This window comes from Thalassophryne amazonica, chromosome 10, assembly GCF_902500255.1.
Source record: "Thalassophryne amazonica chromosome 10, fThaAma1.1, whole genome shotgun sequence".
NCBI classification, from domain to species: Eukaryota; Metazoa; Chordata; class Actinopteri; order Batrachoidiformes; family Batrachoididae; genus Thalassophryne; species Thalassophryne amazonica.
The window spans coordinates 99905248-99928556 of record NC_047112.1 but is presented as its reverse complement, the minus strand read 5'-3'; the positions used below and the strand labels follow the sequence as shown (position 1 = coordinate 99928556).

Sequence of the window (23309 nt, the reverse complement as noted above, 5' to 3'; positions counted from 1 at the left end):
AATTAACCCCCACCTGGCTGCCTATTGAAAATTCAAGTGGCCAATCAGTTTTTTCAAAAGAGTTGATGTCTCTGGAGTATTTCTGCCAAATTTGATGTTTGTATCACCATTTGCAGGATTCCACTCTAAATATTCTCTTATCTGCTACACTATATACGAGGTCTGTCAATAAAGTATAGGTCCTTTTTATTTTTTTCAAAAACTATATGGATTTCATTCATATGTTTTTACGTCAGACATGCTTGAACCCTCGTGCGCATGCGTGAGTTTTTCCACGCCTGTCAGTGACGTCATCCGCCTGTGAGCACTCTTTGTGGGAGGAGTCATCCAGCCCCTCGTCGGAATTCCTTTGTCTGAGAAGTTGCTGAGAGACTGGCGCTTTGTTTGATCGAAATTTTTTCTAAACCTCTGAGACACATCGAAGTGGACACGGTTCGAAAAATTAAGCTGGTTTTCAGTGAAAATTTTAACGGCTGATGAGAGATTTTGAGGTGATACTGTCACTTTAAGGACTTCCCACGGTGCGGGACGTCGCGCAGCGCTCCCAGGCGCCGTTGTCAGCCTGTTTCAAGCTGAAAACCTCCACATTTCAGGCTCTATTGATCCAGGACGTCGTGAGAGAACAGAGAAGTTTCAGAAGAAGTTGGTTTCAGCATTTTATACGGATATTCCACTGTTAAAGGAGATTTTTTTAATGAAAGACGTGCGGGCGGATTGCAGCGTTGGCTCGCAGCCGCCGCGACGCTCCGCCACAGGAAAAACACCTCCGTTGCAAGCCTTAAGGACAAGTTGGAACATGTCCAGCTGTTAAACAATTTCTCATATACTCACTCCACTGAAAGCCATCAAAAGCTGCCTGGATTTTACAAATGGTTATCAACACGGAGGTGTTTTTCCTGTGGCGCTGCACCGCGCCGTCCGCACGTCTTTCATTAAAAAAAAATCTCCTTTAACAGTGGAATATCCGACAGTATCACCTCAAAATCTCTCATCAGCCGTTAAAATTTTCACCGAAAACCAGCTTAATTTTTCGAACCGTGTCCACGTCGATGTGTCTCACAGGTTTAGAAAAAATTTTGATCAAACAAAGCGCCAGTCTCTCAGCAACTTCTCAGACAAAGGAATTCCGACGAGGGGCTGGACGACTCCTCCCACAATGAAGTGGTGTAGAGGAGGATTTTCTTAAAAAGAAGACCTGAATGTTCAGCTACAATTTGACAGAAAGTACATTTGAGATGAAAGCATAGATTTGATGTTTTGGTGAAAGAAACTTTTGTGTTTCTTCATAACTGATGTAAATAAAGTCCAAGACATATTCAGTGACTTGGAAATGTTCATGATTCCACCCCCCGACTTGTCTGAAGAAAACTGGCAATAAAACTGATTATTATTTACAGGTTTTAGAGATTTGCTTTCAGTTTGAGTTTGAGGAAGATACTTTCAGAAATTTTTATTCTTTATATCTTTTGTATTTCTTGTATTTGAAATGGTATATAAACAAATTAAAATGTGTGAAATTCCAAGTGTTTCAATACTTCTGGAGGGCACATTATCCTAACCTTATGATGAGTGCAAAAATAAGTGTGGTATTATTACTGCTTTGTTTAAGAATGTTTAATTTTCACTGTTGCTGTACTTTGTGTCAAATCATAGTCATATGGTTTATCATATGACAATATTGACATACGATAATTTGGCCATATTGTGCAGCCCTACTGTCAACTAGCTGAAAACGTTGAATATTAATTTACATCTACATTTTAAAAATGCTTAAAGTGGCAGGGGGTTAAGAGGGCTGTAATTAGGGGGGTCAGCTGAAAGGCAAAAAAAGAAAAATGCTTAAAAAGGTGGGGAGTGTGGGGGGCAGAGTCCCTACAGAAGCTGAAAAGCAAAAAAAAGAAAATGCTTAGAAATGCAGGGGGGGGGGGGGGTGTCTGGTGGGGGGCGGAGTTCCCCAGAAGCTGAAAGGTTTTAGTCATGCTCATGCTCCAAAGAACCATTTTACTGAAAAAAGTCTTAAGAACCTAAAGGACATGGTTAGATGGTGAGGAGCTTCCAAGCATGTGAGAGGTAAATAAAGAAAAATGCTTAAAAAGGTGGTGGTGGGTCGAAGCTGAAAGGTTTTAGCCATGCTAATGCTCCCCTGAAGCATTTACTCAAAAAATTCTGAAGGACCTAAATGACATGGTGAGATGCTGAAGAGCTTTGCTCGTTCATGTCCGCGACACAGAGATATTATTATTATTAATAATAATAATAATACTACGAGCAAAGCAACGAGCAGCGGCATGAAGCTCGCTCATGGTACAGGGAGGCCCAAACAGGAAGTGCCAAATTTTGAGTCCACAGTGAGACTGTAAATGTCAAACACTTGCTGGATCGACATTTCCTGGATTGACAGATGAGATCTCATGGAATCTCGCGAGAATATAGTGGCGAGTTCAAACTGAAACAGCAAGTGTCAAATTTTGAGTCGACAGTGAAACAGGAAGTGTCAAATGTCAATCACGTCATGGCACTGCACGTCTGGTTGAAGAGAGCTGCATTTTGAAATCAGTGACACATACTGACTGCTAGGCCCTTCCTGTACAGTAGTGAGCGCTGTGTACCACAAAAAGCTCTAATCCACCTTAGAAGAAAAAATGTTTGACTCACTGACTTCTAATGACACCAAAGTTATATCATGAGTAAGCAACTGTATTTTATGCCAGAAATGAGGTCCATGTTGTTAAAAGCGACATTTATCCTTTAATTCAAGTTGCCTTATATATACGCGTTTATCCAGTGTTTTTAAACTAGCAGGCAGCTGTTGATTCATGCGATATACTGTGAAGACGCTCACGCTGAAAGAAATACAAGTAATTTACTCCTCTGTTCTGTATAAAACCTGTGTAGCCTCTTAATTTTGCTGTCTGACAGACTTATTTTTATATAACCTCTTAAATTGCTGTCTGAGTGACACACCAATGACACAACTTTAGATAAATAAATCTAAAGTTATCTTCCTTAAACTCAAACTGAAAGCAAATCTCTACAACTTGACAATATTGAGATATGATAATTTGGCAATATTATGCAGCCCTATTGTCAACTACCTGAAAAGTTTGAATATTAATTTACATCTACATTTAAAAAATGCTGAACGTGGCAGGGGGTTAAGAGGGCTGTAATTTGGGGGGGGGGGGGGGGGGGGGAGCTCCCCAGAAGCAGAACATTTTTAGTCACGCTAATGCTCCTCAGAAGCAATTACTGAAAATAAAGTGTGAAGGACCTAGATGACATGGTTAGATGGTGAGGAGCTTCCAGGAATGTGAGAGGCAAATAAAGAAAAATGCTTAAAAAGGCGGAGCACCCCAGAAGCTGAAAGGTTTTAGCCATGCTAATGCTCCCTTGAAGCATTTACTCAAGAAAAAGAATTCTGAAGGACCTAAATGCCATGGTGAGATGCTGAAAAGCTTTGCTCGTTCATGTCTGCGACATATACATTAATACTGATGATAATAATATGTATATGATAACAATAACCTAAAATATTTATGACAACAATTTACAATTTACTAAATATTAAAACATTAAGACAGTAAACTAACAAAAAAATTTACGTAATTAGCAGGAAATAGAAGGGGTGAGTTCTTCTATAAACTGTTGATGTCTCAGGTTCTAAAAACATTCTGGAATCACACGCCATTCCAACTCAATATAGAAACTTTGTACAACTGATTACTACCCTTGAAAAATGTCAGTTACCTATTTTATAAACACTATCCAATCTAGAGCCCATGGATGCCCATCGGCAACGCACTAGTATATGCACTATATATACACTAGTATATACACTTGCCTCACAGCAAGAAGGTCATGGGATCGATTCCCACCAGCGGCCTTTTTGTGTGGAATTTGCATGTTCTCATGTTTGTGTGGGTTTCCTCCAGGTGCTCTGGTTTCCTCCCACATTTAAAGACATGCAGGTTAGGTGAAATGGAAAATTTAGAACTGCCCAGGTCTTCCATGCAAAAGAGATCTCAACCTCAATAGGACTAACCTGGTTTAATAAAGGTTTTATATATATATATATATATATATATATATATATATATATATATATATATATATATATATATATATATATATATATATATATATATATATATATATCTGATGCAAACTTCAACATCCTCTGTCACAGCTTAATTTGTTTACAGAAGCCAAATATCACTCACTGCAATCTCTCAGTGGAAGGGCGGGGGGCTTCCTGTCCTAGCCAATTTCAGAACTTTAAGACATGCTAAATGCCCAAAATTACAGAGCACATAAGAGCAAATGCATCTGTTAATATTGAATTATTAGTATGACCTCTGTGGTATTCAAAGACATCGTTAGTTCCTATGCCTACATATTAAAATGTTTAAACAAAATCAGACAACCTGGAGCAAGTCGATAGTCTTCTTCTTGCATAGTCTCTTAGTCTTACAATGTTTTCTTTCTTTTTTTTAACCGTAGGTACTGGATTATCCGTCTGTAGTCCGTTTTTTTTTAACAAGAAATGTTGCGGCGTGAACTTGTCCATATAGGACTCAAACTCAGACTCACTTTTATTGTCACTCGACCCTTACAGGCAGAACGAAATGCAGTTTCTCCAGGTCTCGGTGTAGCTAACTGTAGGAAGCTGCTATTGTGCATCTTCAGACATTTACAATCTGTATTTTTTCCAGCCTTTACTAAACTTTGAAGTTTTAGCATTGTTCTGTGCAATATGTGACTGCAAAACATTCTGGAATTGAAGTGTGTTGGAATTCCAGTGTGCAGCACTTCCGGAAGTGCTGAACTTTGTTGTGATTTGGTACAATATAAAATTAAATAAATTGGGGAAAAAAACATTTATGAAAAGGAGCTTTAAAAAGAGAGTATAAAATATTTTGATGTGTTGATAAAGACTTGCAGAAAATTCCCAGTAGCACAGAAATACATGTCACTCTACCAGGAAAAAGAAATAATAAAATAAAGCATATGCATATTTTTATTGCAAAACTTTGTGTGTTTTTTTTCACACTGTTGCCAAAAGAATATTTTATCAAGGGAGGCATATAAGGCATATAAGTGGGTACACATGGAGAAACTTCCTCTTTTTCTTTTATAATGTCCATATACTAATTAGCAGTCCAGCGTCATTAACTTGGCTATTTGCTTTACACATACTCCATTTACTGCAACTTTTCTCTGCAGTGATATTTCTGCTTACAGCATGCTGCTTTTTCTTCTTCGGCATAGTAAAGAGCGTAATAAGATAGAAATGTTTGTGCAATATGGTCATCCTGCAATACACAGATTTACAGCAGTGGACCACGTTATCAAGTTGAACACTATGACACATTTTTACACATCATAAAACTGCACCCCAGAGATGATACACCAGTGATGCGGGACAACTGATTTTGGAACATCACTAAGTTATGGTTATTTTCTATTTAATTAAGCATTTCATTGACTCTTTAAATCAAGGCTCATTAGTAATATATTAGTAGTATGTTTTGTGTACGTCACGCTCTGTAGCGTTCCAGCTATTGAAGAACCTGCTGGAAACTATGCCATGTTGAGCATCTGGTACTCACAGATTTTTTTTGTATGACCTCATTCAGTAGCTAACAATCCCAGCCTCTCTCTTATGTCTAGGTTACTGTACATCACAATTTGTGTACTTTATAGCTTGCATTTGTCAAACAGAACCAGGAATCAGATGGAAAGTTATTACTATTTAATAATAAACATGATTTTCTTATGTGTTGCAGCTCTGAAGTGAAGCATATAAGCAGACAGTTAAAAGTTGTTGAACTGGATTCATAATGTTAAACTACCTGCACATGAAAAAGCACTGCTAAATAAAAGTAAAATAAAATAAAGTAAATAAAATCAGCTGTACATAAGTAACTGTCCAACTAAATGGGAAAGGCTCTTTTAGCGACAAGCATATTAAACACTCTACTTTGATTATTGTGATACTGTGAATGTATTCTGTTGAATTAAATTTGGCTTGAATATATTTAACACAACACACTACACAAATTTATGAATTTAATGTATTTAATCACAAGAAAAATTCAAATTCCTTAACCCTAACCCTACATCCCAGTGAGGTGATTTAAAGTGCTTAATTTTAATCAGATGTATCTCCATCATGAACAGGCATCAAGCTCTGAAAATTTCAGGGTTAGGACTCCAGACATTAACATTTAAAATGGTATATTACACTAAACATTTTAGCACACTTCACATTTTACCCTATGGTGTCCAGGATCTGTACATGTTCCCTTCCTACAAGCCCATATTCTTATATTCTTGGACTTTGAAATGTTCATGTATCCATCCCCTGACTTGTTTAGGTGGCACTGTACACAGAGTAGATAGCCATATTAACATCATGTCAATCATTTGAAGCAGCACATTAACACCTACCACTAAAACGAAGTGTGTCTAAACTGTATTTGGCCCATTTTATCTGCAGCAGGAGGAGAAACACTTGGTTGTAGATCTTCTGACACTCAGAGCTGATCACAATATCAACAGGCCAGGGAACCTGCTCAGAAAAAGGAAAAAAAAGACAAGATGGCATTTTTCAAAATTAATAAATGATACATGCACTTTGTTACAACTCTAGACGTATTAGAATATAATTAGCACTCAAGACTCAGAGTGCTCTGGTTGTCTTTTACAATTGCATCATTCATGACAAATCCTTTTATTTTTTGGAAAATGTTGTTTAACAAGGAGTAAATGGGTGTCAATGAAGCAGCCGCCACAGGATTGACAAAGATTTCACTAAAATTATATTAAAACTAGCAACAAAATAATGCTAGCAAACTACTTTGCAATCATCAGTATATTTGTAGCAAATATAATAAGAATATATTTCAAAAGCAGACTGCATTGTGCGGCATCAGCTTCAGCTATGGCATCTCATGGTCAGTCCAGCAGGTATGGAGCTGTCACCCTTGGGTAATGTCGTCAGTGCCTCAGACAGAGAGAAAAAGAGCAGAATCAGTCACCTGGAAAAACTGCACCTAAGGTATGAGGTCACCAGCAGTAAATCCACAGGGAAGCAGATAGAATACTAAGGTGATACCCGGCAGCTAGCCCTGAGCTTCACTAACAGACCCAGAATTTGGATGAAGTAAAGCCAAGACCTGTTCCGTTGCTAATGAGATGAATTAAAGGCATAAGAAGCATAGTTCAATAGATGCCTCTTAAGTCTTGACTTGAATGTCTCTGCAGAATCTGATGGTTTTATTTCCGTAGGGAGCTAAAACAGATTCAGATTCAGTCCTGCCCCTTGAGAATGCAGAGCCCGGGCAAGTATGTAGGGTGCAATTAGGTCAGTAAGTAGAGAGGTGCTAGTCTGTGAATAATAACATAGGTTATTAACAAAACCTTAAAATATGGCCTCACAGAGACAGGAAGCTACTGAAGAGACACCAAAATCATAGGTGTCAACCTTACTCCAGAAACGGCAAAGAGGGTGCAGGTTTCTTTGTAACCACCAACTCCACCAAGTGATTTCATTGATGAACTCATCCCGTCTGCTCATCCCATCTGATGTTAATCAGTGAAATCACCTGGTGGAGTTAGTTACAAAGAAACCTGTGCCATCTTTGCCCTTTCTGGAGTCAGATTGACACCTATGCAAAAATCGGTGTAATGCGGTTGAACTTTCAGCTTCTTGTCAAAACTCTGGCAGCAGCATGCTGAACCAATTGGAGATCCCTGATGCTGGACTGTGGCAGACCAGAGAACAGAACATTGCAGTAGTCCAATCTAGAAGAGACAAGTGCATGGATCGGAGTCTCTGCATCAACCATAGACAGGATGGGATGAATCTTCATTATGTTTTGCAGGTGGAAGAAAGCAGTCCTCATAATATTTCTAATGTGGAGGTCAAAGGACAGCGTGGGAAGAAACATCACACCAAGGTTCCTCACTTTGTCAGTGTGATGTATGACACACAAGTCTAGGTTAAGCGTTAGCTGGTCAAATTCTTGCTGGACCAAGAACCATCATTTCGGTTGTGTCCGAGTTTAAAAGTAAGAAATTGCTGGACATCCAGCTTTTCACTGACTCCATGAAATCCTCTAAAGACTTTATGTGTACGAGATTACCAGCAGTTATCAACTAGTACAACTGAGTGTCAGTGTAACAATAAAAAGTAATCCCATAACTACATAGTATGTGCCCAAGAGGTGCTATATAAAGGGATATAAGCAGGGGGGCTAAGATGGACCCCAGTGGAACCCCATATTTCATGTCACCAAGGTTAGAGGTAGTGTTGTTGTATAGAACACAATGAGAACAACTGGTTAGGTAGGATGTCAACAATCCAAGGACATTCCCAGTAATCCCAAAATGATTTTCCAGGCTATCAAGTAGAATACGATGACCCACCATATCAAATGCAGCACTAAGATCTAATAGCACCAGAACTGTAGTGGCATCAGAATCCATTGCATCCAGAAGATCATTTACCACTTACCTATAGTCATATTGTTTACCTTGTAACTGAGGGTAAGCACTTCTAGATTATTCACAGGGTGTTTTTTCCTGACAGGGTCTATGGTCTCCAACAAGACTGACAACCTATAAAATATGAAATGGTCAAGAAAATGCTAACTTTTTATTTGATGAATCAATATTTTTCAATCATAAAAAATGTGCAATGCCTGCTGCTGTCCTCTGGGTAGCGCTGTCCAACTGCCTCCTGCAGCTGAACATTGAGAAAAGCCGGCTGCTGCCAGCTCTCCTTCTCTTGGACCTTGTCAAAGATGGCAGTGTAAAAGTCGTACATGGTGTCTCCAGCTTCCAGGAGGAAGTAGTTCCTCATAGCTTGGAGATACTCCAGCAGCCTGTGGAGTTGTGGAATAGCTGTGACAAAAATGTGGTGCAATACAGCAGAAACCCTGATGGTTTTACTTATTTACCTGTAATCTTTTTTTAAAGTCTTCATAAGATTACCGCAACACTCGATATACTGCTTCTCAATGTGTGGGTAGAGACAGGAGCGCAGCGTGAGCTCAAACGTCTGACAAGTGACAGACTGTGACGAGCGATCTACAATGACGTCGCCCCCAGAGAACCGCTGGTGAAAATCGCTCTGCTCCAAGTACAGCCTGTGAGCCAAAAAACACCAAGAGCTTACTTAGATTTTTAGACTCTTCAGATTTACCCACAAAAATAAACCTAATCACATTTTCTTCAGACAGTGCATTTGTAGAGGTGATACCATAAGCAGAACAAAAGTTGAGTACATACACTGAGCAAGTTGTTCAGCATTCAGATTTTAACAAACTGATTATACTACAGTTTATCCTCAGAGTTGTTACAAATCCTTTTAAATTTCGAACTGGTTTTGAACTGACATTCACAAATGTCTGTTTATTCCAAAATACTGTCACAATAGAACATTTAGATGTTACAGTTAGTATTTAAACCAGGAACCTATATCATTCTACAACCCCAATTCCAATGAAGTTGAGACATTGTGTAAAATGTAAATATAAACAGAATACAATGATTTGCAAATCCTCTTTAACCTATATTCAATTGAATACACCAGAAAGACAAGATATTTAATGTTCAAACTGATAAACTTTTCTTTTGTGCAAATATTTGCTCATTTTGAAATGGATGTCTGCAACAGGTTTCAAAAACGTTGGGACAGTGGTATGTTTACCACTGTGTTACATCACCTTTCCTTCTAACAACACTCAATAAGCATTTGGGAACTGAGGACACTAATTGCTGAAGCTTTGTAGGTGGAATTCTTTCCCATTGTTGCTTGATGTATGACTTCAGTTGTTCCACAGTGCGGGGTCTCCTTTGTCATATTTTGTGCTTCATAATGTGCCACACATTTTCAATGGGCAACAGGTCTGGACTGCAGGCAAGCCAATCTAGTACCAGCACTCTTATTACCAAGCCACGCTGTTGTAACACGTGCAGAATGTGGCTTGGCATTGTCTTGCTTAAATAAGCAGAGATGTCCCTGAAAAAGATGTTGCCTGGATGGCAGCATGTGTTGCTCCAAAACCTGGATGTACCTTTCAGCATTGATGGTGCCATCACAGATGTGTAAGTTGCCCATGCCATGGGCACTAACACACACCCCCATACCATCACAGATGCTGGCTTTTGAACTTTGCGCTGGTAATAATCTGGATGGTCTTTTTTCCTCTTTTGTCCGGAGGACACGACGGCCATGATTTCCAAAAACAATTTGAAATGTGGACTCATCAGACCACAGCACATTTTTCCACTTTGCGTCTGTCCATTTCAAATGAGCTCGGGTCCAGAGAAGGCGGCGGCATTTCTGGATGTTATTGATGTATGGCTTTTGCTTTGCATGGTAGAGTTTAACTTGCACTTATAGATGTAGCGACGAACTGTGTTAACTGACAATGATTTTCTGAAGTGTTCCTGAGGCCAAGTGGTAAGATCCTTGACACGATGTTTGTTTTTAATGCAGTGCCACCTGACGGATTGAAAGGTTACAGGCATTCAATGTTGGTTTTCGGCCTTGCCGCTCACGTGTAGGAAGTTCTCCAGATTCTCTGAATCTTCTGATTATATTATGGACTGTAGATTATGGAATTCCTAAATTCCTTGCAACTGAACGTTGAGAAACATTGTTGGACTATTTTTTCATGCAGTTGTTCACAAAGAGGTGATCCTCGTCCCATCTTTCCTTGTGAATAGCTGAGCCTTTTGGGGATGCTCCTTTTATACCCAATCATGACACTCATAATTAGTGTCCTCAGTTCCCAAATGCTTATTGAGTTTTGTTAGAAGGAAAGGTGATGTCACACAGTGGTAAACATACCACTGTCCCAACTTTTGTGAAATGTGCTGCAGGCATCCATTTCAAAATGAGGAAATATTTGAACAAAAACAAAGTTTATCAGTGTGAACATTAAATGTCTTGTCTTTGTGGTGTATTCAATTGAATATAGGTTGAAGAGGATTTGCAAATCATTGTATTCTGTTTTTATTTACATTACACACAACATCCTAACTTCACTGGAATTGTGGTCGTAGCATGCACTGTCTGATTAGATATTTTGCTTATTCTTCACCTGGCAAAGTTGATGGCCAGCAACGGGTCATGGACATCATCGATCTCCAGATGATGTGCAATGATGGACTGCATCTTTACGAGGCTCCTTTTAGTGGCCTGTTGCTCGATGATGGCGTCTGTGGGAGTGTCTTCACGACTGGAGAGACGTGACTGCACCGATTCCAGAAACAGTGTGTACAAACTCTTCCTCTCTGCATCTGTAATGGAGACAATCCCAGCATTTGCTTTTGTACATATGACAACAGTTCATTAACATACTTAAATAAATAAATACCAATTCTGTTCTTCATAGTAAAACACTGACAAAGGAAACCAATACAAAGCAGGAAATGCTAATTTACATCAAAGCCCTTGAGTAACAAACACTGACCTCTAGAGGATGTTTCACACTGCTCAACCTCCTTGCAGTGCAAGTTTCTGAGCAGCTGCATGGACTTTCCAGCCATGATGATCTGCTTGAGGACAGGTTTGAGGAAGGACACCATGGTGAGCTGGCTGTTGCTGGAACCCTGATCCCCACTAGAGCTCCCACTGGCAGCGTCGCTCAGCTTCTCCTCATTCTCCACCATCTGGGACACACTGTACAGTGTGTAGGTGGCATGCCAGAAGTCCCGGTGGTTTACTGCTACGTCCTTGTTCCTGGGAAAGAAAACATTCATTTTCTATACACATTTAAAGTGCAACTACTCAAACGTTTGGAAGTAAGCAGCTCATTACAGGGCTAATTTTTTTTTTTGGGGGGGGGGGGGGGGGGGGGAATCAAACAAAGTGAACTGCTGACATGATCATTTCTTTTTAATTACATCCTTTCTTCCTATACTCGTACATGTGTTTTTTTCCTCAGATGTTAATTCCTGCCATTTAACATGTGAGGAAAAGAGCTGATAAAAGAGGAATTGGGGGAAATCACACTTGGCAAAGTAAACATTTTGAGACACAACAATATGTATCTGTACAGACATTAAAGTGATGTTACCCAAAATATAACTGGTAGAAACACAATCACTCACAGTTCAAAGAATCTATGACATTAAACTGACATAGTACTTGCAATCAAAGTCTGAAATCAAAGTTCTATTACAATGCACCGAGTAATCATCCAGACAAAAGATTCTGCAGCACACGGAATCTCTGTGTCCACATTTACTGAAACTATAGTGCCTGTAAAAAAAACACAGATCATTCCTTACATATACTCACATTTCATTGCATGTGAGTCAAAAGTAGGGTCAAGAATCCCTGAAGTCCTTTGGACAAAGAAAATGTAATTGTGACAAAATACCAGGAACGTGGCATGAAGTGATGGAAAATCACTATCTTTCAGAGTGTTCGTGACCCCCCCCCCCCCGAACCACAAACGGAGCCCAAACTCCCCCAAGCATTTCCTGGCTGGATTATGACCCCTCAGGACACTACACCAGCAGTCGTTATCTTGAATAAAAGATCAAAGAATTGAGGCTCTAAACACTCTTGTTCTGGTCAACACCAGTTTAAATGGGACGTTTTTGACAGATTCAATGAACCCGTCCAGTTCAGAGAACTTCAAAACCCAGAACATGGCATTTTCAAGGCATGGCATCTCAAGCTCCCCTCCCTTCTACCAAGCTCCCATCAGACAGAAAACAAAGATGTCTACCATTAATACTAATGAAACCACAGTGCCCCCTTAAGGCAATGGGGAATGACATTAAAATTTCTTAAACCAAAAGAACTGACCAGTTACCCAAAAGAATGAATTATTTGCGCTAAGAATTTATATTCCAATTTATTTCTGGGCATGATTCCTGTCATGTGACATTAATTAGAGTTTAAAATAATGTGTTGTTGCAGGCCTCAGTGTTATCTGTTTATTATTATTAATGCTTCATTGTGTACAGACTAGGCATGTAGAGATTAATCGATAGGAATCGGTATCTAGATACAAACCTGCACAATGCGAGTGTATTGATTCATTCAGTGTGGATCGATTCAATGACGAGTTGAATCGCGATGGTCGCTGCCGGCTTGCATCGATTTTTTTCCAATGCACATTGAATGCACCACGGACGGACAGAAAGCACATTTCTACCAAAACAAACATGTTGACATCAATAGCCTTTATGCTCAACAATTCCCTTATCGGTCCTTCAGTTTGGGACACTGGAGCGGCCGCTGTTTTTGAGGGTGTTTATTGGGAAATGATCACTTCTCTACATTGATTGCAGAGGGTCTGCTTGAAGCTTGCAGAAACAAAGCAGTGCTTTGACCCGCTGTTCACTGGTTCTCTGCTTCGCTTCCAGTGGCAGGTCAGCAATTTCTTCATTAACCCCTCTCAAAGCCATTTAATGTTGTCAATTGTGAGTCACCTTGGTGTGTACTAAAGTCATGAACTGGGACACTTGTTGCAGGCAAGAAACGAGAACTAACTGTCCCTGTTCCACACCGGATCGCATGGTCCCCCCTAAAAAAAACGTTCCACCCTGCCTTCACTGCGCATGCGTCATTAGCCGCGGTTCACCAATTATCACATTGTTTCTCCTTAAAGCTGCACTCCAGTCATCATCTATCTCAGTGACAGATATCTGAAGCTTTTGTACAACAATCATTTCCATATAAATTCAGCATTATTTCATCACAAAAGACGGAGAAAGCGCTCAGAGCGCCACAGCTACATGATGCTACATGATGCGTTCACTGCGTGTCGGTCAAAGCGTCACGGAGTATTGCCTCCTTTCTGCTTAATACTGCCTCATTTCTGCTTAAAACCAACTTTGGAATGATTTAAGATGTTTTACCTTGTCATCTGATGGCTAATAATCCCATTAATCTATTTGATCGCTTTGGGTGAAGAGACTCCGTCTTAGGCGAGCTGCTGAGCTCTGAAATGACGCATGCTCAGAGGACGCAGAGCGAACCAATTTATAGGGGTGGACCGTTCCGTCTGTGACACCGGTTCACTGCCGTGAGCACCAGGTGCGCAAATGGATGTTGTCCATCAGGTAATGGAAATAATAATATCCTGTTTTATGGGACTAAGTGCACAGCTCCACAGAACCATGCAGATTACGGTTGGAATTAATAACAGAGCAAATCGCCATTTTAAAACAAATGACATCTTTCCAAACAATAAACTACAACCGACCAAAAGGTTTTTTGGTCGTCCTCCGGTTTTTTATGAATTACATCCTGACGTGCAGCAGCCGGCTGAAGAGCTCAGCTTAGAGTCTATGGAGTTACATTTGTGCAGTGGTGGGCACAGTTCCGATAACAGATAATTAGCGAAGATAATGTTCTCATTATCGGATTATCTTTTTAGATAACTTTAAAAACCATTATCGGACCAATTATCTTCCGATAGATTTTTGTACGATAACTTTTAGACCAATAACGTAGGCAAACATTTTTAAATTTAAAAAATCAGCTGAGCACCTACCTGTTAAAAGTTTCTTAACAGATGTATAGTTCTACCCTCTGCAAACAGAAGAGAGCTGCTTCCAGGATAAACCACTCTATCCTCTACAGGCAAAGGAGAACTGGTCACAAAAAAAAAAAAAAAAAAAAATCACTTTCACCCAAGTCATCCAGAGACATACATTTTTAACTTATGGTTCAAATTTTAACCAAACTAATTTTGGACAAGTTATTTAAAATTACTGTCATGTCTGAAGTTTTATAAAGTGAAAATATCAGATATGTTTTAGTTTTAAAGTAATGTGCTAATTTTTAAGGTTTTGTGAGCACATGCTGTGGCCAGCAGTGCATTATGGGTAGAATAGGGGAATCTCAGAACGCTCACGACAGGACAAATGCATTTCAGACACTCTGTTCAGGCTCCATGGACAACAGCATTAAACTCTAGTGCCTAAAACTCTCCTGAATATATTCTCTGGGTTTATAGACGTTATTGTATTTGCATTTGTTAAATTCCACGCATCTTAAATGTAGCAGACACGGATTATCTGGAATTTTGTTTTGGCAAGTTTTCAAGGCCTCTACTGCCATCTACTGGCCAGTAGTGTTCATGGCAGTTCATGGTAGTATTCACCCTAAGTACTAAGTGTCTGGGCACCAGTAGATGGCAGTGTTCTATTTATTTTGACCCCGGTTATATCAGATGGTTGTCAAATCAACTTTTTGGCTTTACAAATGGCTTTTTTTTTTTTTTTTACAAATTAAGTTTAAAAACAAAACAACAACAAAACATTACAAGACAGCTCTGCGATGTTTGCACATGCGCAGTGCGAGCGGTTGGATGCTTGTAGCTCTTCAGCAGCAGGATACATTCACGACAGCCGACCAGAATAATAGAATAATAACAGGTTTGATTTTCATTCGACCATACGATCGGCGATCAGGAGGTAGTTGTGAGATGTTAAACGCAGCTTGTTACTCCACGTACACTACATGATGCAGGACGCGCGATTAACCTGAAACTCGGCCCAAAAAATTCTCGCACGAATGAAAAATGAAAAAGGGCCAAAACTCGCACAGTGTAAAGCCAACATTTATTTGTCAAGACAATATTGAGTGCACGTTTTACAACATAAAACGTGCGCACATCATAAAACTAGTAATAAAACTAATAAAATGTGCGCACATTCTCTCCACATGCAAAACATTTTGCGATGACACTTCCAGGGCTCCGTGAAAATGCCTGGTTTTAAAAATAAAAAATGGAATATTTTACAAAAGCACATTTATCTGTAAACACCAGCACATGACACACGTCACATGAACGTGTTGGTTTACATAATGAATGACTGAACCAATCAGTGTTTAGCAGAGGCACTTTTACCCAGAATCCTTTGCGATCTGTCTGTTTGTTACAAATCCTCAGAATTAGTGCATTATTCAACATTAAAAGATATGTTATATTTTAACTTTGTACAAACGACAGACTTGACATTAATGGAGTTATTCTATCAGTATTCACACCAAACCATAAGTCAGCATGCCTTTATTTTCCAAGACCTCTGCCTGACCGGAGCATTGTGATTGGTAGAAAGCTGGCTTTGTGGCTGCTCTCAGGGTGCTTCTGTGCTGTAGCCGTGTAGCTTCCAGCAGGGGCAGCATGTTCAAACATAGAAGTGCGGGCTAATTGTTTGGGTCTTTTGTCGCTTTTGATGCTTCCAAAAGCGATTGTGGTGTTAAAACTCAAATTCAGCTTGTTAATAGTTGAAAATGTACCAGAGACAGAGGCAATTTTAGACTTCCAGTTTTAGGAGTGCTTAGCACATTTTAAAAAATTTTTTAAATCTATATGTCCAGAAATACAATTTCCCATGATTTCAGAGTGAAAACATTGCTTGTAAAAGCTGCATCCATTGTCAGAATGACAAAAAAAAAAAAAAAAAAAAAAAAAAAACACACTAGCAATGGATAATGGCCCATACATAAAATTCCTGCAGTCTGGTGCAGTTTATATAACAAATAATCTAACCTCCTAATGTGCTGAAGGCAAATAGTAATTGCAACTTAGGAGCAGGTCTGAAATATTCAGAGGCTGAGTAAAGTATATTATTTTTGTTTTTATATTAGTCTTATGAGCCTATAGTTATTGAAGATTTTTTATTTCATCTTAACAGATTATTATGTCATAGTACTTAGTACAGAACACTCACCCTGGTATCACTTTTCAATTACATTTAGACAGTTTTAGGCATTACTTAGATTGTGTTTTAGTTTTGGCTATTAATTTATTTATTCTACAAACTGACTGATGTCTCGGTTTTTCTGGCAGCACGCACATCCACGTTGAAGTCATAAAAATACAGTAGTTGCAATTGTTCTGATCAGTGAGGTTTAGTGCCGTGTGCAGGAGGACCTGGTTTAGCACAGCTACAGCAGCACTCCACTATAAGGCTGGATGGAGAACACAGATGGTATACTGCACATAAATGGGTTCAGGATAAGAAATATATGAATATGAATTATTTATTGAATTAACAGCAGAGCATAGAAAGGACAGACAAGATCAAATGAAGTCCTTAAAAGTAAGAAAAATAAAAATGTGTGACTTAAGTCAGAATTCATACCAAAACACCAGTAACACAAGTAAGACACCTCCACAGTCTGATAAACATATTCAATTTACCCTTAGCTTCACTTTCCACCCTTTGCTATTCTCAATGTCCATATCTACTATCACATAAGGTCTATAGAGTGCACAAACCTCACCTGAAGCTTTTTTTGCTTTTGGAAAGGAAAAAAAAAAAATGCTCTGATATCCATCACTGCACTGCAGGTTTGCTATTTACTGCCAACAAATAAAAATACAAAATGAGTTTTATGATTTATGCCTTTTTAGCATGAATTTAAATTATTCACTTATTATCATGCTGTGCATTAAACTTTGTGGTAAAATTTACTGTCTTAATTCTGAAATGTTTAGTTAAGGACCTTAACTAAGCATTTAAAGGTCAGATCTGTGTACTTGGTATTTGATGTAGGAGAGTGATTTGTTAATGGTAGCTACACAGATTGAAGGGCCACAGCACCATTTAGTAGCTGACAAGAGGATTTAGTTGAAAGAGAAAAAAAAAAAACACAACACTGAATCAATCTTACATTTGACCACGCACAGCGCGCACTAATTTGTAGAGCAATATACTGTGTTTAGCAATAGGTAGCCAGGTGAGTAAAACGAGCACTTTTCAGAAAGTTGCACTTGCTCTTCACATTCAGACACATAAACTGTGAATAAATACCTCACAAAAAAATCACTTGACAGCGCGGCTGGGCAAGGTTACCACCAGTGCTCACAGGACAGCGCCACCCGCAGCAGGACCACATGACACAAACACATGCCAGAGCAGACGCAGTTGCGGACGGAGAGAGGGAGATGAATGTGGGCGCACTTCGTGGATTGAACCATTTGCCCAAGAAGGGGAGATGATCAAATTACTGTGTTCTTGTAATACATATTTTGGCATAATGCTTGAAATAGGTTGTTTAAAAAAATAGTAGTATAGAAGCATGCATATAAGTTTTTTTTAGGTGTGTTTAAAATATATTTAGGGGTGCTTGAGCACCCCTAAATATAGGCTAACTCCACTCCCGACCAGAGACAATACTGGAATTTATTGGTTATTTGTAACTTCCGACACATTTTTGGGTGGTTTATCGGTTTATCTTTATCAAAGATAACTTTTCAGTTATCTAATTATCTGTTATCGAAGTTAATTTTTTGGTTCCGTGTCCACCACTGCATTTGTGTCATTAACATATGAAAGGAAATGCTTTTGACAGAAACTACAGATTTTGTTTATTTCTATTTCTGTCCAGAGATCAAGGATCCATCATGTACATCAAGGATCCAGTGACCACGTACAGATTTTATTGATTTTTATTTATGTCCAGAGATCAAGGATCCAGTGACCAATTTCATATTTCTTTACTTTAAGACTCGATAAAATGTTGACATAGAAAACCTGTAAAGCCTACACAGAAAATTCAAAAGAAGTATTGATAAGGGAATAGATAAAGAATTGGATCAATAAGCGGAATCGATAATGGCATCGCTACACAAAATCTTAATACCCATCATTAATCGCACTGCACCAAATCGCATCGTATTGCATCGTGAGGAATTGAATCGCCATCAAATCACATCGAAACAGGGACGGGTGAATCATAGTCACGTATCGCTATATGTATCGTATCGCTGGTAGTGTATCAAGGTGCGTATCGAATCATTGTAGTGATGAGATTCACGTGCCCAGTACAGACTGTTTCAACCACTTTGTGTTTCTTCCTGTGGTGTGTTTAGTTAGAAGATCATTTTCAGTCAGGCATGTACGTTAAAGTCAAAGAAAGGTCATTTTAATTTACTGTATTCTTTTCTTACAAAGCAATCTGACACAATGTAGGCAGAGATTATAGCCATGTGCGAGTCCTCCTTTAAAAAGGGCCCTGGAACAAAAGACCAGGCTCTTACAGTCTCTTATTCCTCTCTTTAATCCGCTCTTCTTTCTTGCCTGTGGTTTAGGCTCATTTTGTTTTACTCCTGCCTTTCTGTTAGCCACTTTTTTTTTTTTTTTTTTGGATACTCCAAAGTTGGAAAGTTAAGCTAATTTTCCAAATATCTAATAAGTCACCCGAGTTTTGCAAAATTAAGGACAATTTCTCTGTTTTTTGGTAGAATTTGTGAGGTTCTTGCTCTGGCATGCAGCACTGAAGTTTCTTAACTTTAGGTTTTTGCTTGACAACTTTCTTTGTGTCAAGTCTCAAGCCTTTTTGAATTTTTCCAACGCTTTTAATTGATTTTCCCACCATTTTTTGGAAACCAAAGTAGCATTATTCTGTCAGAAAATCATGAGAGAAGCCTTCCTCAGTTGGCTTCAGTGAATCAAATTTTCACGGAGCTGCCGAACACCCACATTTGAGTGTGCTGGGAAAAGAAATGTTAGTCATGCCTCTAGTCATCTGGAAGACCTGCTGGGTTAATCTGACACAGGTCATTAAAGGAGGCCAACGAACAAGTTCCCCTAGTGTCTGGTGGCAAGAACTCCACCAGGAGACTGGGTCAGACCACTTCGAACCCGTTGACATCACCCAAGCCAGGGTTTCAGATAAGTGAAATCGTATCTAGCATGCTGAAGGGTTTGTTGTTAATGCTCAAAGTGGCTTAATTTAATTTTGTTAATCATCACAATCTTTTTGTGAAGCCAAAATTTACCGCTAAATTCCAACTATAAGTTTATTTTTTCCATTAACCATATTCACAAGTCACATGGTTATCTTTAAATATGTAAGCAGGGAAGTCCCTGAAAAAGATATTGCTTGGATGGCAGCATGTGTTGTTCCAAAACGTGGATGTACCTTTCAGCATTGATGGTGCCATCACAGATGTGTAAGTTGACCACGTCATGGGCACTAACACACCCCCATACCATCACAGATGCTGGCTTTTGAACTTTGTGCTGGTAACAATCTGGATGGTCTTTTTCCTCTTTTGTTCGGAGGACACGACATCCATGATTTCCAAAAACAATTTGAAATGTGGACTCATCAGACCACAGCACACTTTTCCACTTTGTGTTTGTCCATTTCAAATGAGCTCGGACCCAGAGAAGGCAGCGACGTTTATGGATGTTGTTGATATATGGCTTTCACTTTGCATGATAGAGTTTTAACTTGCACTTGTAGATGTAGTGACAAACTGTGCTAACTGGCAATGATTTTCTGAAATGCTCCTGAGCCCACAGTGTAAGATCCTTTACACAATGATGTCAGTTTCTAATGCAATGCCGCCTGAGGGTTCTAAGGTCACGGCCATTCAATGTTGGTTTTTGGCCTTGCTGCTTACATGCAGAAAGTTCTCCAGATTCTCTGAATCTTCTGATTATATTATGGACTGCAGATGATGGAATCCCTGAATTCCTTGCAATTGAACGTTGAGAAACATTGTTCTTCAACTGCTGGACTATTTTTTCCACGCAGTTGTTCACAAAGTGGTGATCCTCGTCCCATCTTTGCTTGTGAATGGCTGAGCCTTTTGGGGATGCCCCTTTTATAACCAATCATGACACTCACCTGTTTCCAATTAACCTGTTCACCTGTGGAATGTTCCAAACAGGTGTTCTTTGAGCATTCGGCAACTTTCCCAGTCTTTTGTTGCCACTGTCCCAGCTTTTTTGAAATATGTTGCAAGCATCCATTTCAAAATGAGCAAACATTTGCACAAAAAAGTTTATCAATTTCAACATTAAATATCTTGTCTTTGTGGTCTATTCAATTGAAAATAGATAGAAGAGGACTTCTAAATCATTGTATTCTGTTTTTATTTACATTTCACACAAGACCCCAACTTCATTGGAATTGGGGTTGGGTGTATACGCTACAAAGGCAATGGTATGTAAACTGACACTGGATGAAACTCTTTACCCTTCTGTGGCAACCTTGGGGATTCAATCAGAAAGTCCAACTTATCAGGTAATGATAATCACCATCTGTACAAAATTTCAGAAAAATTCACTGAATAGTTGAGAAAATCAGCAGATGGTGAATTTTTACCTTTAGCACGACTGAAGGTCAGTGAATATCTATGCAGAGTTATAGACAAAAAAAAAAGTTACTGAGCAGTTTTTCAATAATATATTGAGAAGTGAACAAAATGACATCTTGGCATGCAAAAACTGTAAAATAAGCTAATTTTAGTTAAGAATTTCTTTAATAAATCAATAAAAACATTTCTTGCTAATGAATCACAGGATAGAATAATAAACATATTACTTTTCAAAGTTAACCTGTTGATTCAGACTCTGCACTGAAAAATATAAATGAAAAGGAATTTTTTATGATGTGCCTTAATTTGAACAATATGATAATATCCATATTACCAGCCTATAACAAGGACTTGTACCACGTTTCACAAAATTCCTCCTAAAAGTGTGAGAAGACTTGATTTCAGAATGCAGGCAAACCACTCATGAAACACACGGAGTCTAGATTTGTTAATCAAGGGCATAACTCTGGTAAAATGGGCCCAACTCAAACAATATGAAAATGTGCGTATTATCAACCTATAACAAGGACTTGTACCAAGTTTCACAAAATTCCTCCTAAAAGTGTGAGAGTTGATATCAGAACAGACAAGACAGACATTGCCACAACACAGTACCCCTTCAGGCCATCGGCCAGCCAGGGATAAAAAGTTATTGGACAGATATTCTAGAATAAAATCTAACGGTGTGAAAAATGGCACGTTTTGCTGTTCTTGGGAGCCCACAGTGATTTAATCAGGAAGTCCAACTTACCATGATCAGACATTCCCCCAAGGATTGTTTGTACCAAATTTCTGAAAAATTCCATGAACGGTTTTTCAGGAAATCCCTGGACCGCTCCCCGCAAGAGAATCTTGAAAGCATCAGTCCTTGATCTGGAGGACTAATAAAAGGACCAGAGGTGGGACAAAGTCACGAACCAGCAAGTCCCAAGTCATAATGACCACCAATTGTTTGCAAGCTGACTTGAGACTTGACTTGGGGCTTGCAGATTGATGACTTGAGAATAACTTGACAGTGACTTTGTTCCACCTCTGAAAAAGACAGCACATTTAATGCTGGAGCAGTATTACTTTTACTGATGTCCTCACCGGACATGTCACAACACATTGCCTGGAATCTGTAGGTCTACTGTGGTGACACCTTTATGAGTCAAACCTTTAATTCAGCAAATGAACTGTTGACAAGCCCAGAAAGTGAGAATGTTACATGTACCTTTGGATAATGAACTCTTTGGCAGGGTCAAACAGGTGACCATGAACAATCCACTCATCCACAATCTCCAAATATGGCCTGACCGTCTCTGTCCACAGAGAAAATAACAGAGCCACCTAGCAAAGACAAATCAGAGTCTTTATTAAGGATACATGATCACTACTTTGTGTACTGTTAGAAGAAGAAGCAGCAGCAGCAGCCTTCAGGACAAACTCACAGCTTGTTCAGATGCCTCCCCGACGCTGTCGTATTCTATGATGGCTTTATATAGAGTGTTAAGCAAGTGCGATGCCCGCACAACATTCGGCGTCTCGGGGGGCACTTCAGCAACCCCGGTACAAAACACTTTGTGCAGCACTTTAATCTGCGCTAAGTGAGGGCCGAGTCGCTCCAAGACTGAAGACAAAGTCATCGTCTCATCTACAAAACAAAAAAACTGAATCAGACATAGACTGGAATGAGAGAATCATTGGCATTGACTCAAATATCAAGTTATTTTGTATTCCTGAGGCACAGCGATATCATTTCTATACCACGATCTCGTTTCCAAGAGGTCAAACATTAGGGCAGAACAGTATGACTTAAAATTCCTATTGTGGTATAATCTGACGCACAGAAATTTAAATATAATAAATATGAAACTCAATCCATTGTACATGCTTTGTTATGTATTTAGAAAAAAATACCTTCATTTATTTTATAAAATTTAATATCCAGATTTTTATACATCAATTTAATTTAATGCATAAATTTTACAGTAAAACAAGGACACTCAAATCTGAATGATGTTTCAGTTGTTAAAAATACATTATCATTATGATCATTATTATTACTGTATGTAAAAAATGTATTCAAATGTGGACCTTTACTCCAATGAGGGGGTGTCAGGGCCGTTTCGACTCCTCTCTCTGGCTAAGCCCCTGTAAACTCTAAAACAGATGTTGGTGTGGAATGGGATGAACATGTTTATTTTTTTTTATAGAAAACACTACCTG

At 39.0% G+C, this 23309-nt stretch overlaps 1 protein-coding gene across 3 annotated transcripts in view; it reads right to left on the bottom strand.

Annotated features, from left to right (window-relative positions):
* The window catches only part of tubgcp5 (tubulin, gamma complex associated protein 5), a 69901-nt gene that overhangs the window by 12889 nt on the left and 33703 nt on the right, over positions 1–23309 (bottom strand). For 2 of the 3 annotated variants that reach the window (XM_034180616.1, XM_034180618.1), the window contains 8 exons: positions 22532–22734; positions 22315–22430; positions 11487–11755; positions 11115–11313; positions 8964–9152; positions 8703–8888; positions 8538–8622; positions 6451–6571 (listed from right to left, as the gene is read on the bottom strand). In XM_034180616.1, the coding sequence (XP_034036507.1) occupies positions 6451–6571; positions 8538–8622; positions 8703–8888; positions 8964–9152; positions 11115–11313; positions 11487–11755; positions 22315–22430; positions 22532–22734 (1368 nt within the window). The remainder of the gene's footprint in view (positions 1–6450; positions 6572–8537; positions 8623–8702; positions 8889–8963; positions 9153–11114; positions 11314–11486; positions 11756–22314; positions 22431–22531; positions 22735–23309) is intronic. The other variant, XM_034180617.1, reaches the window with a different exon arrangement.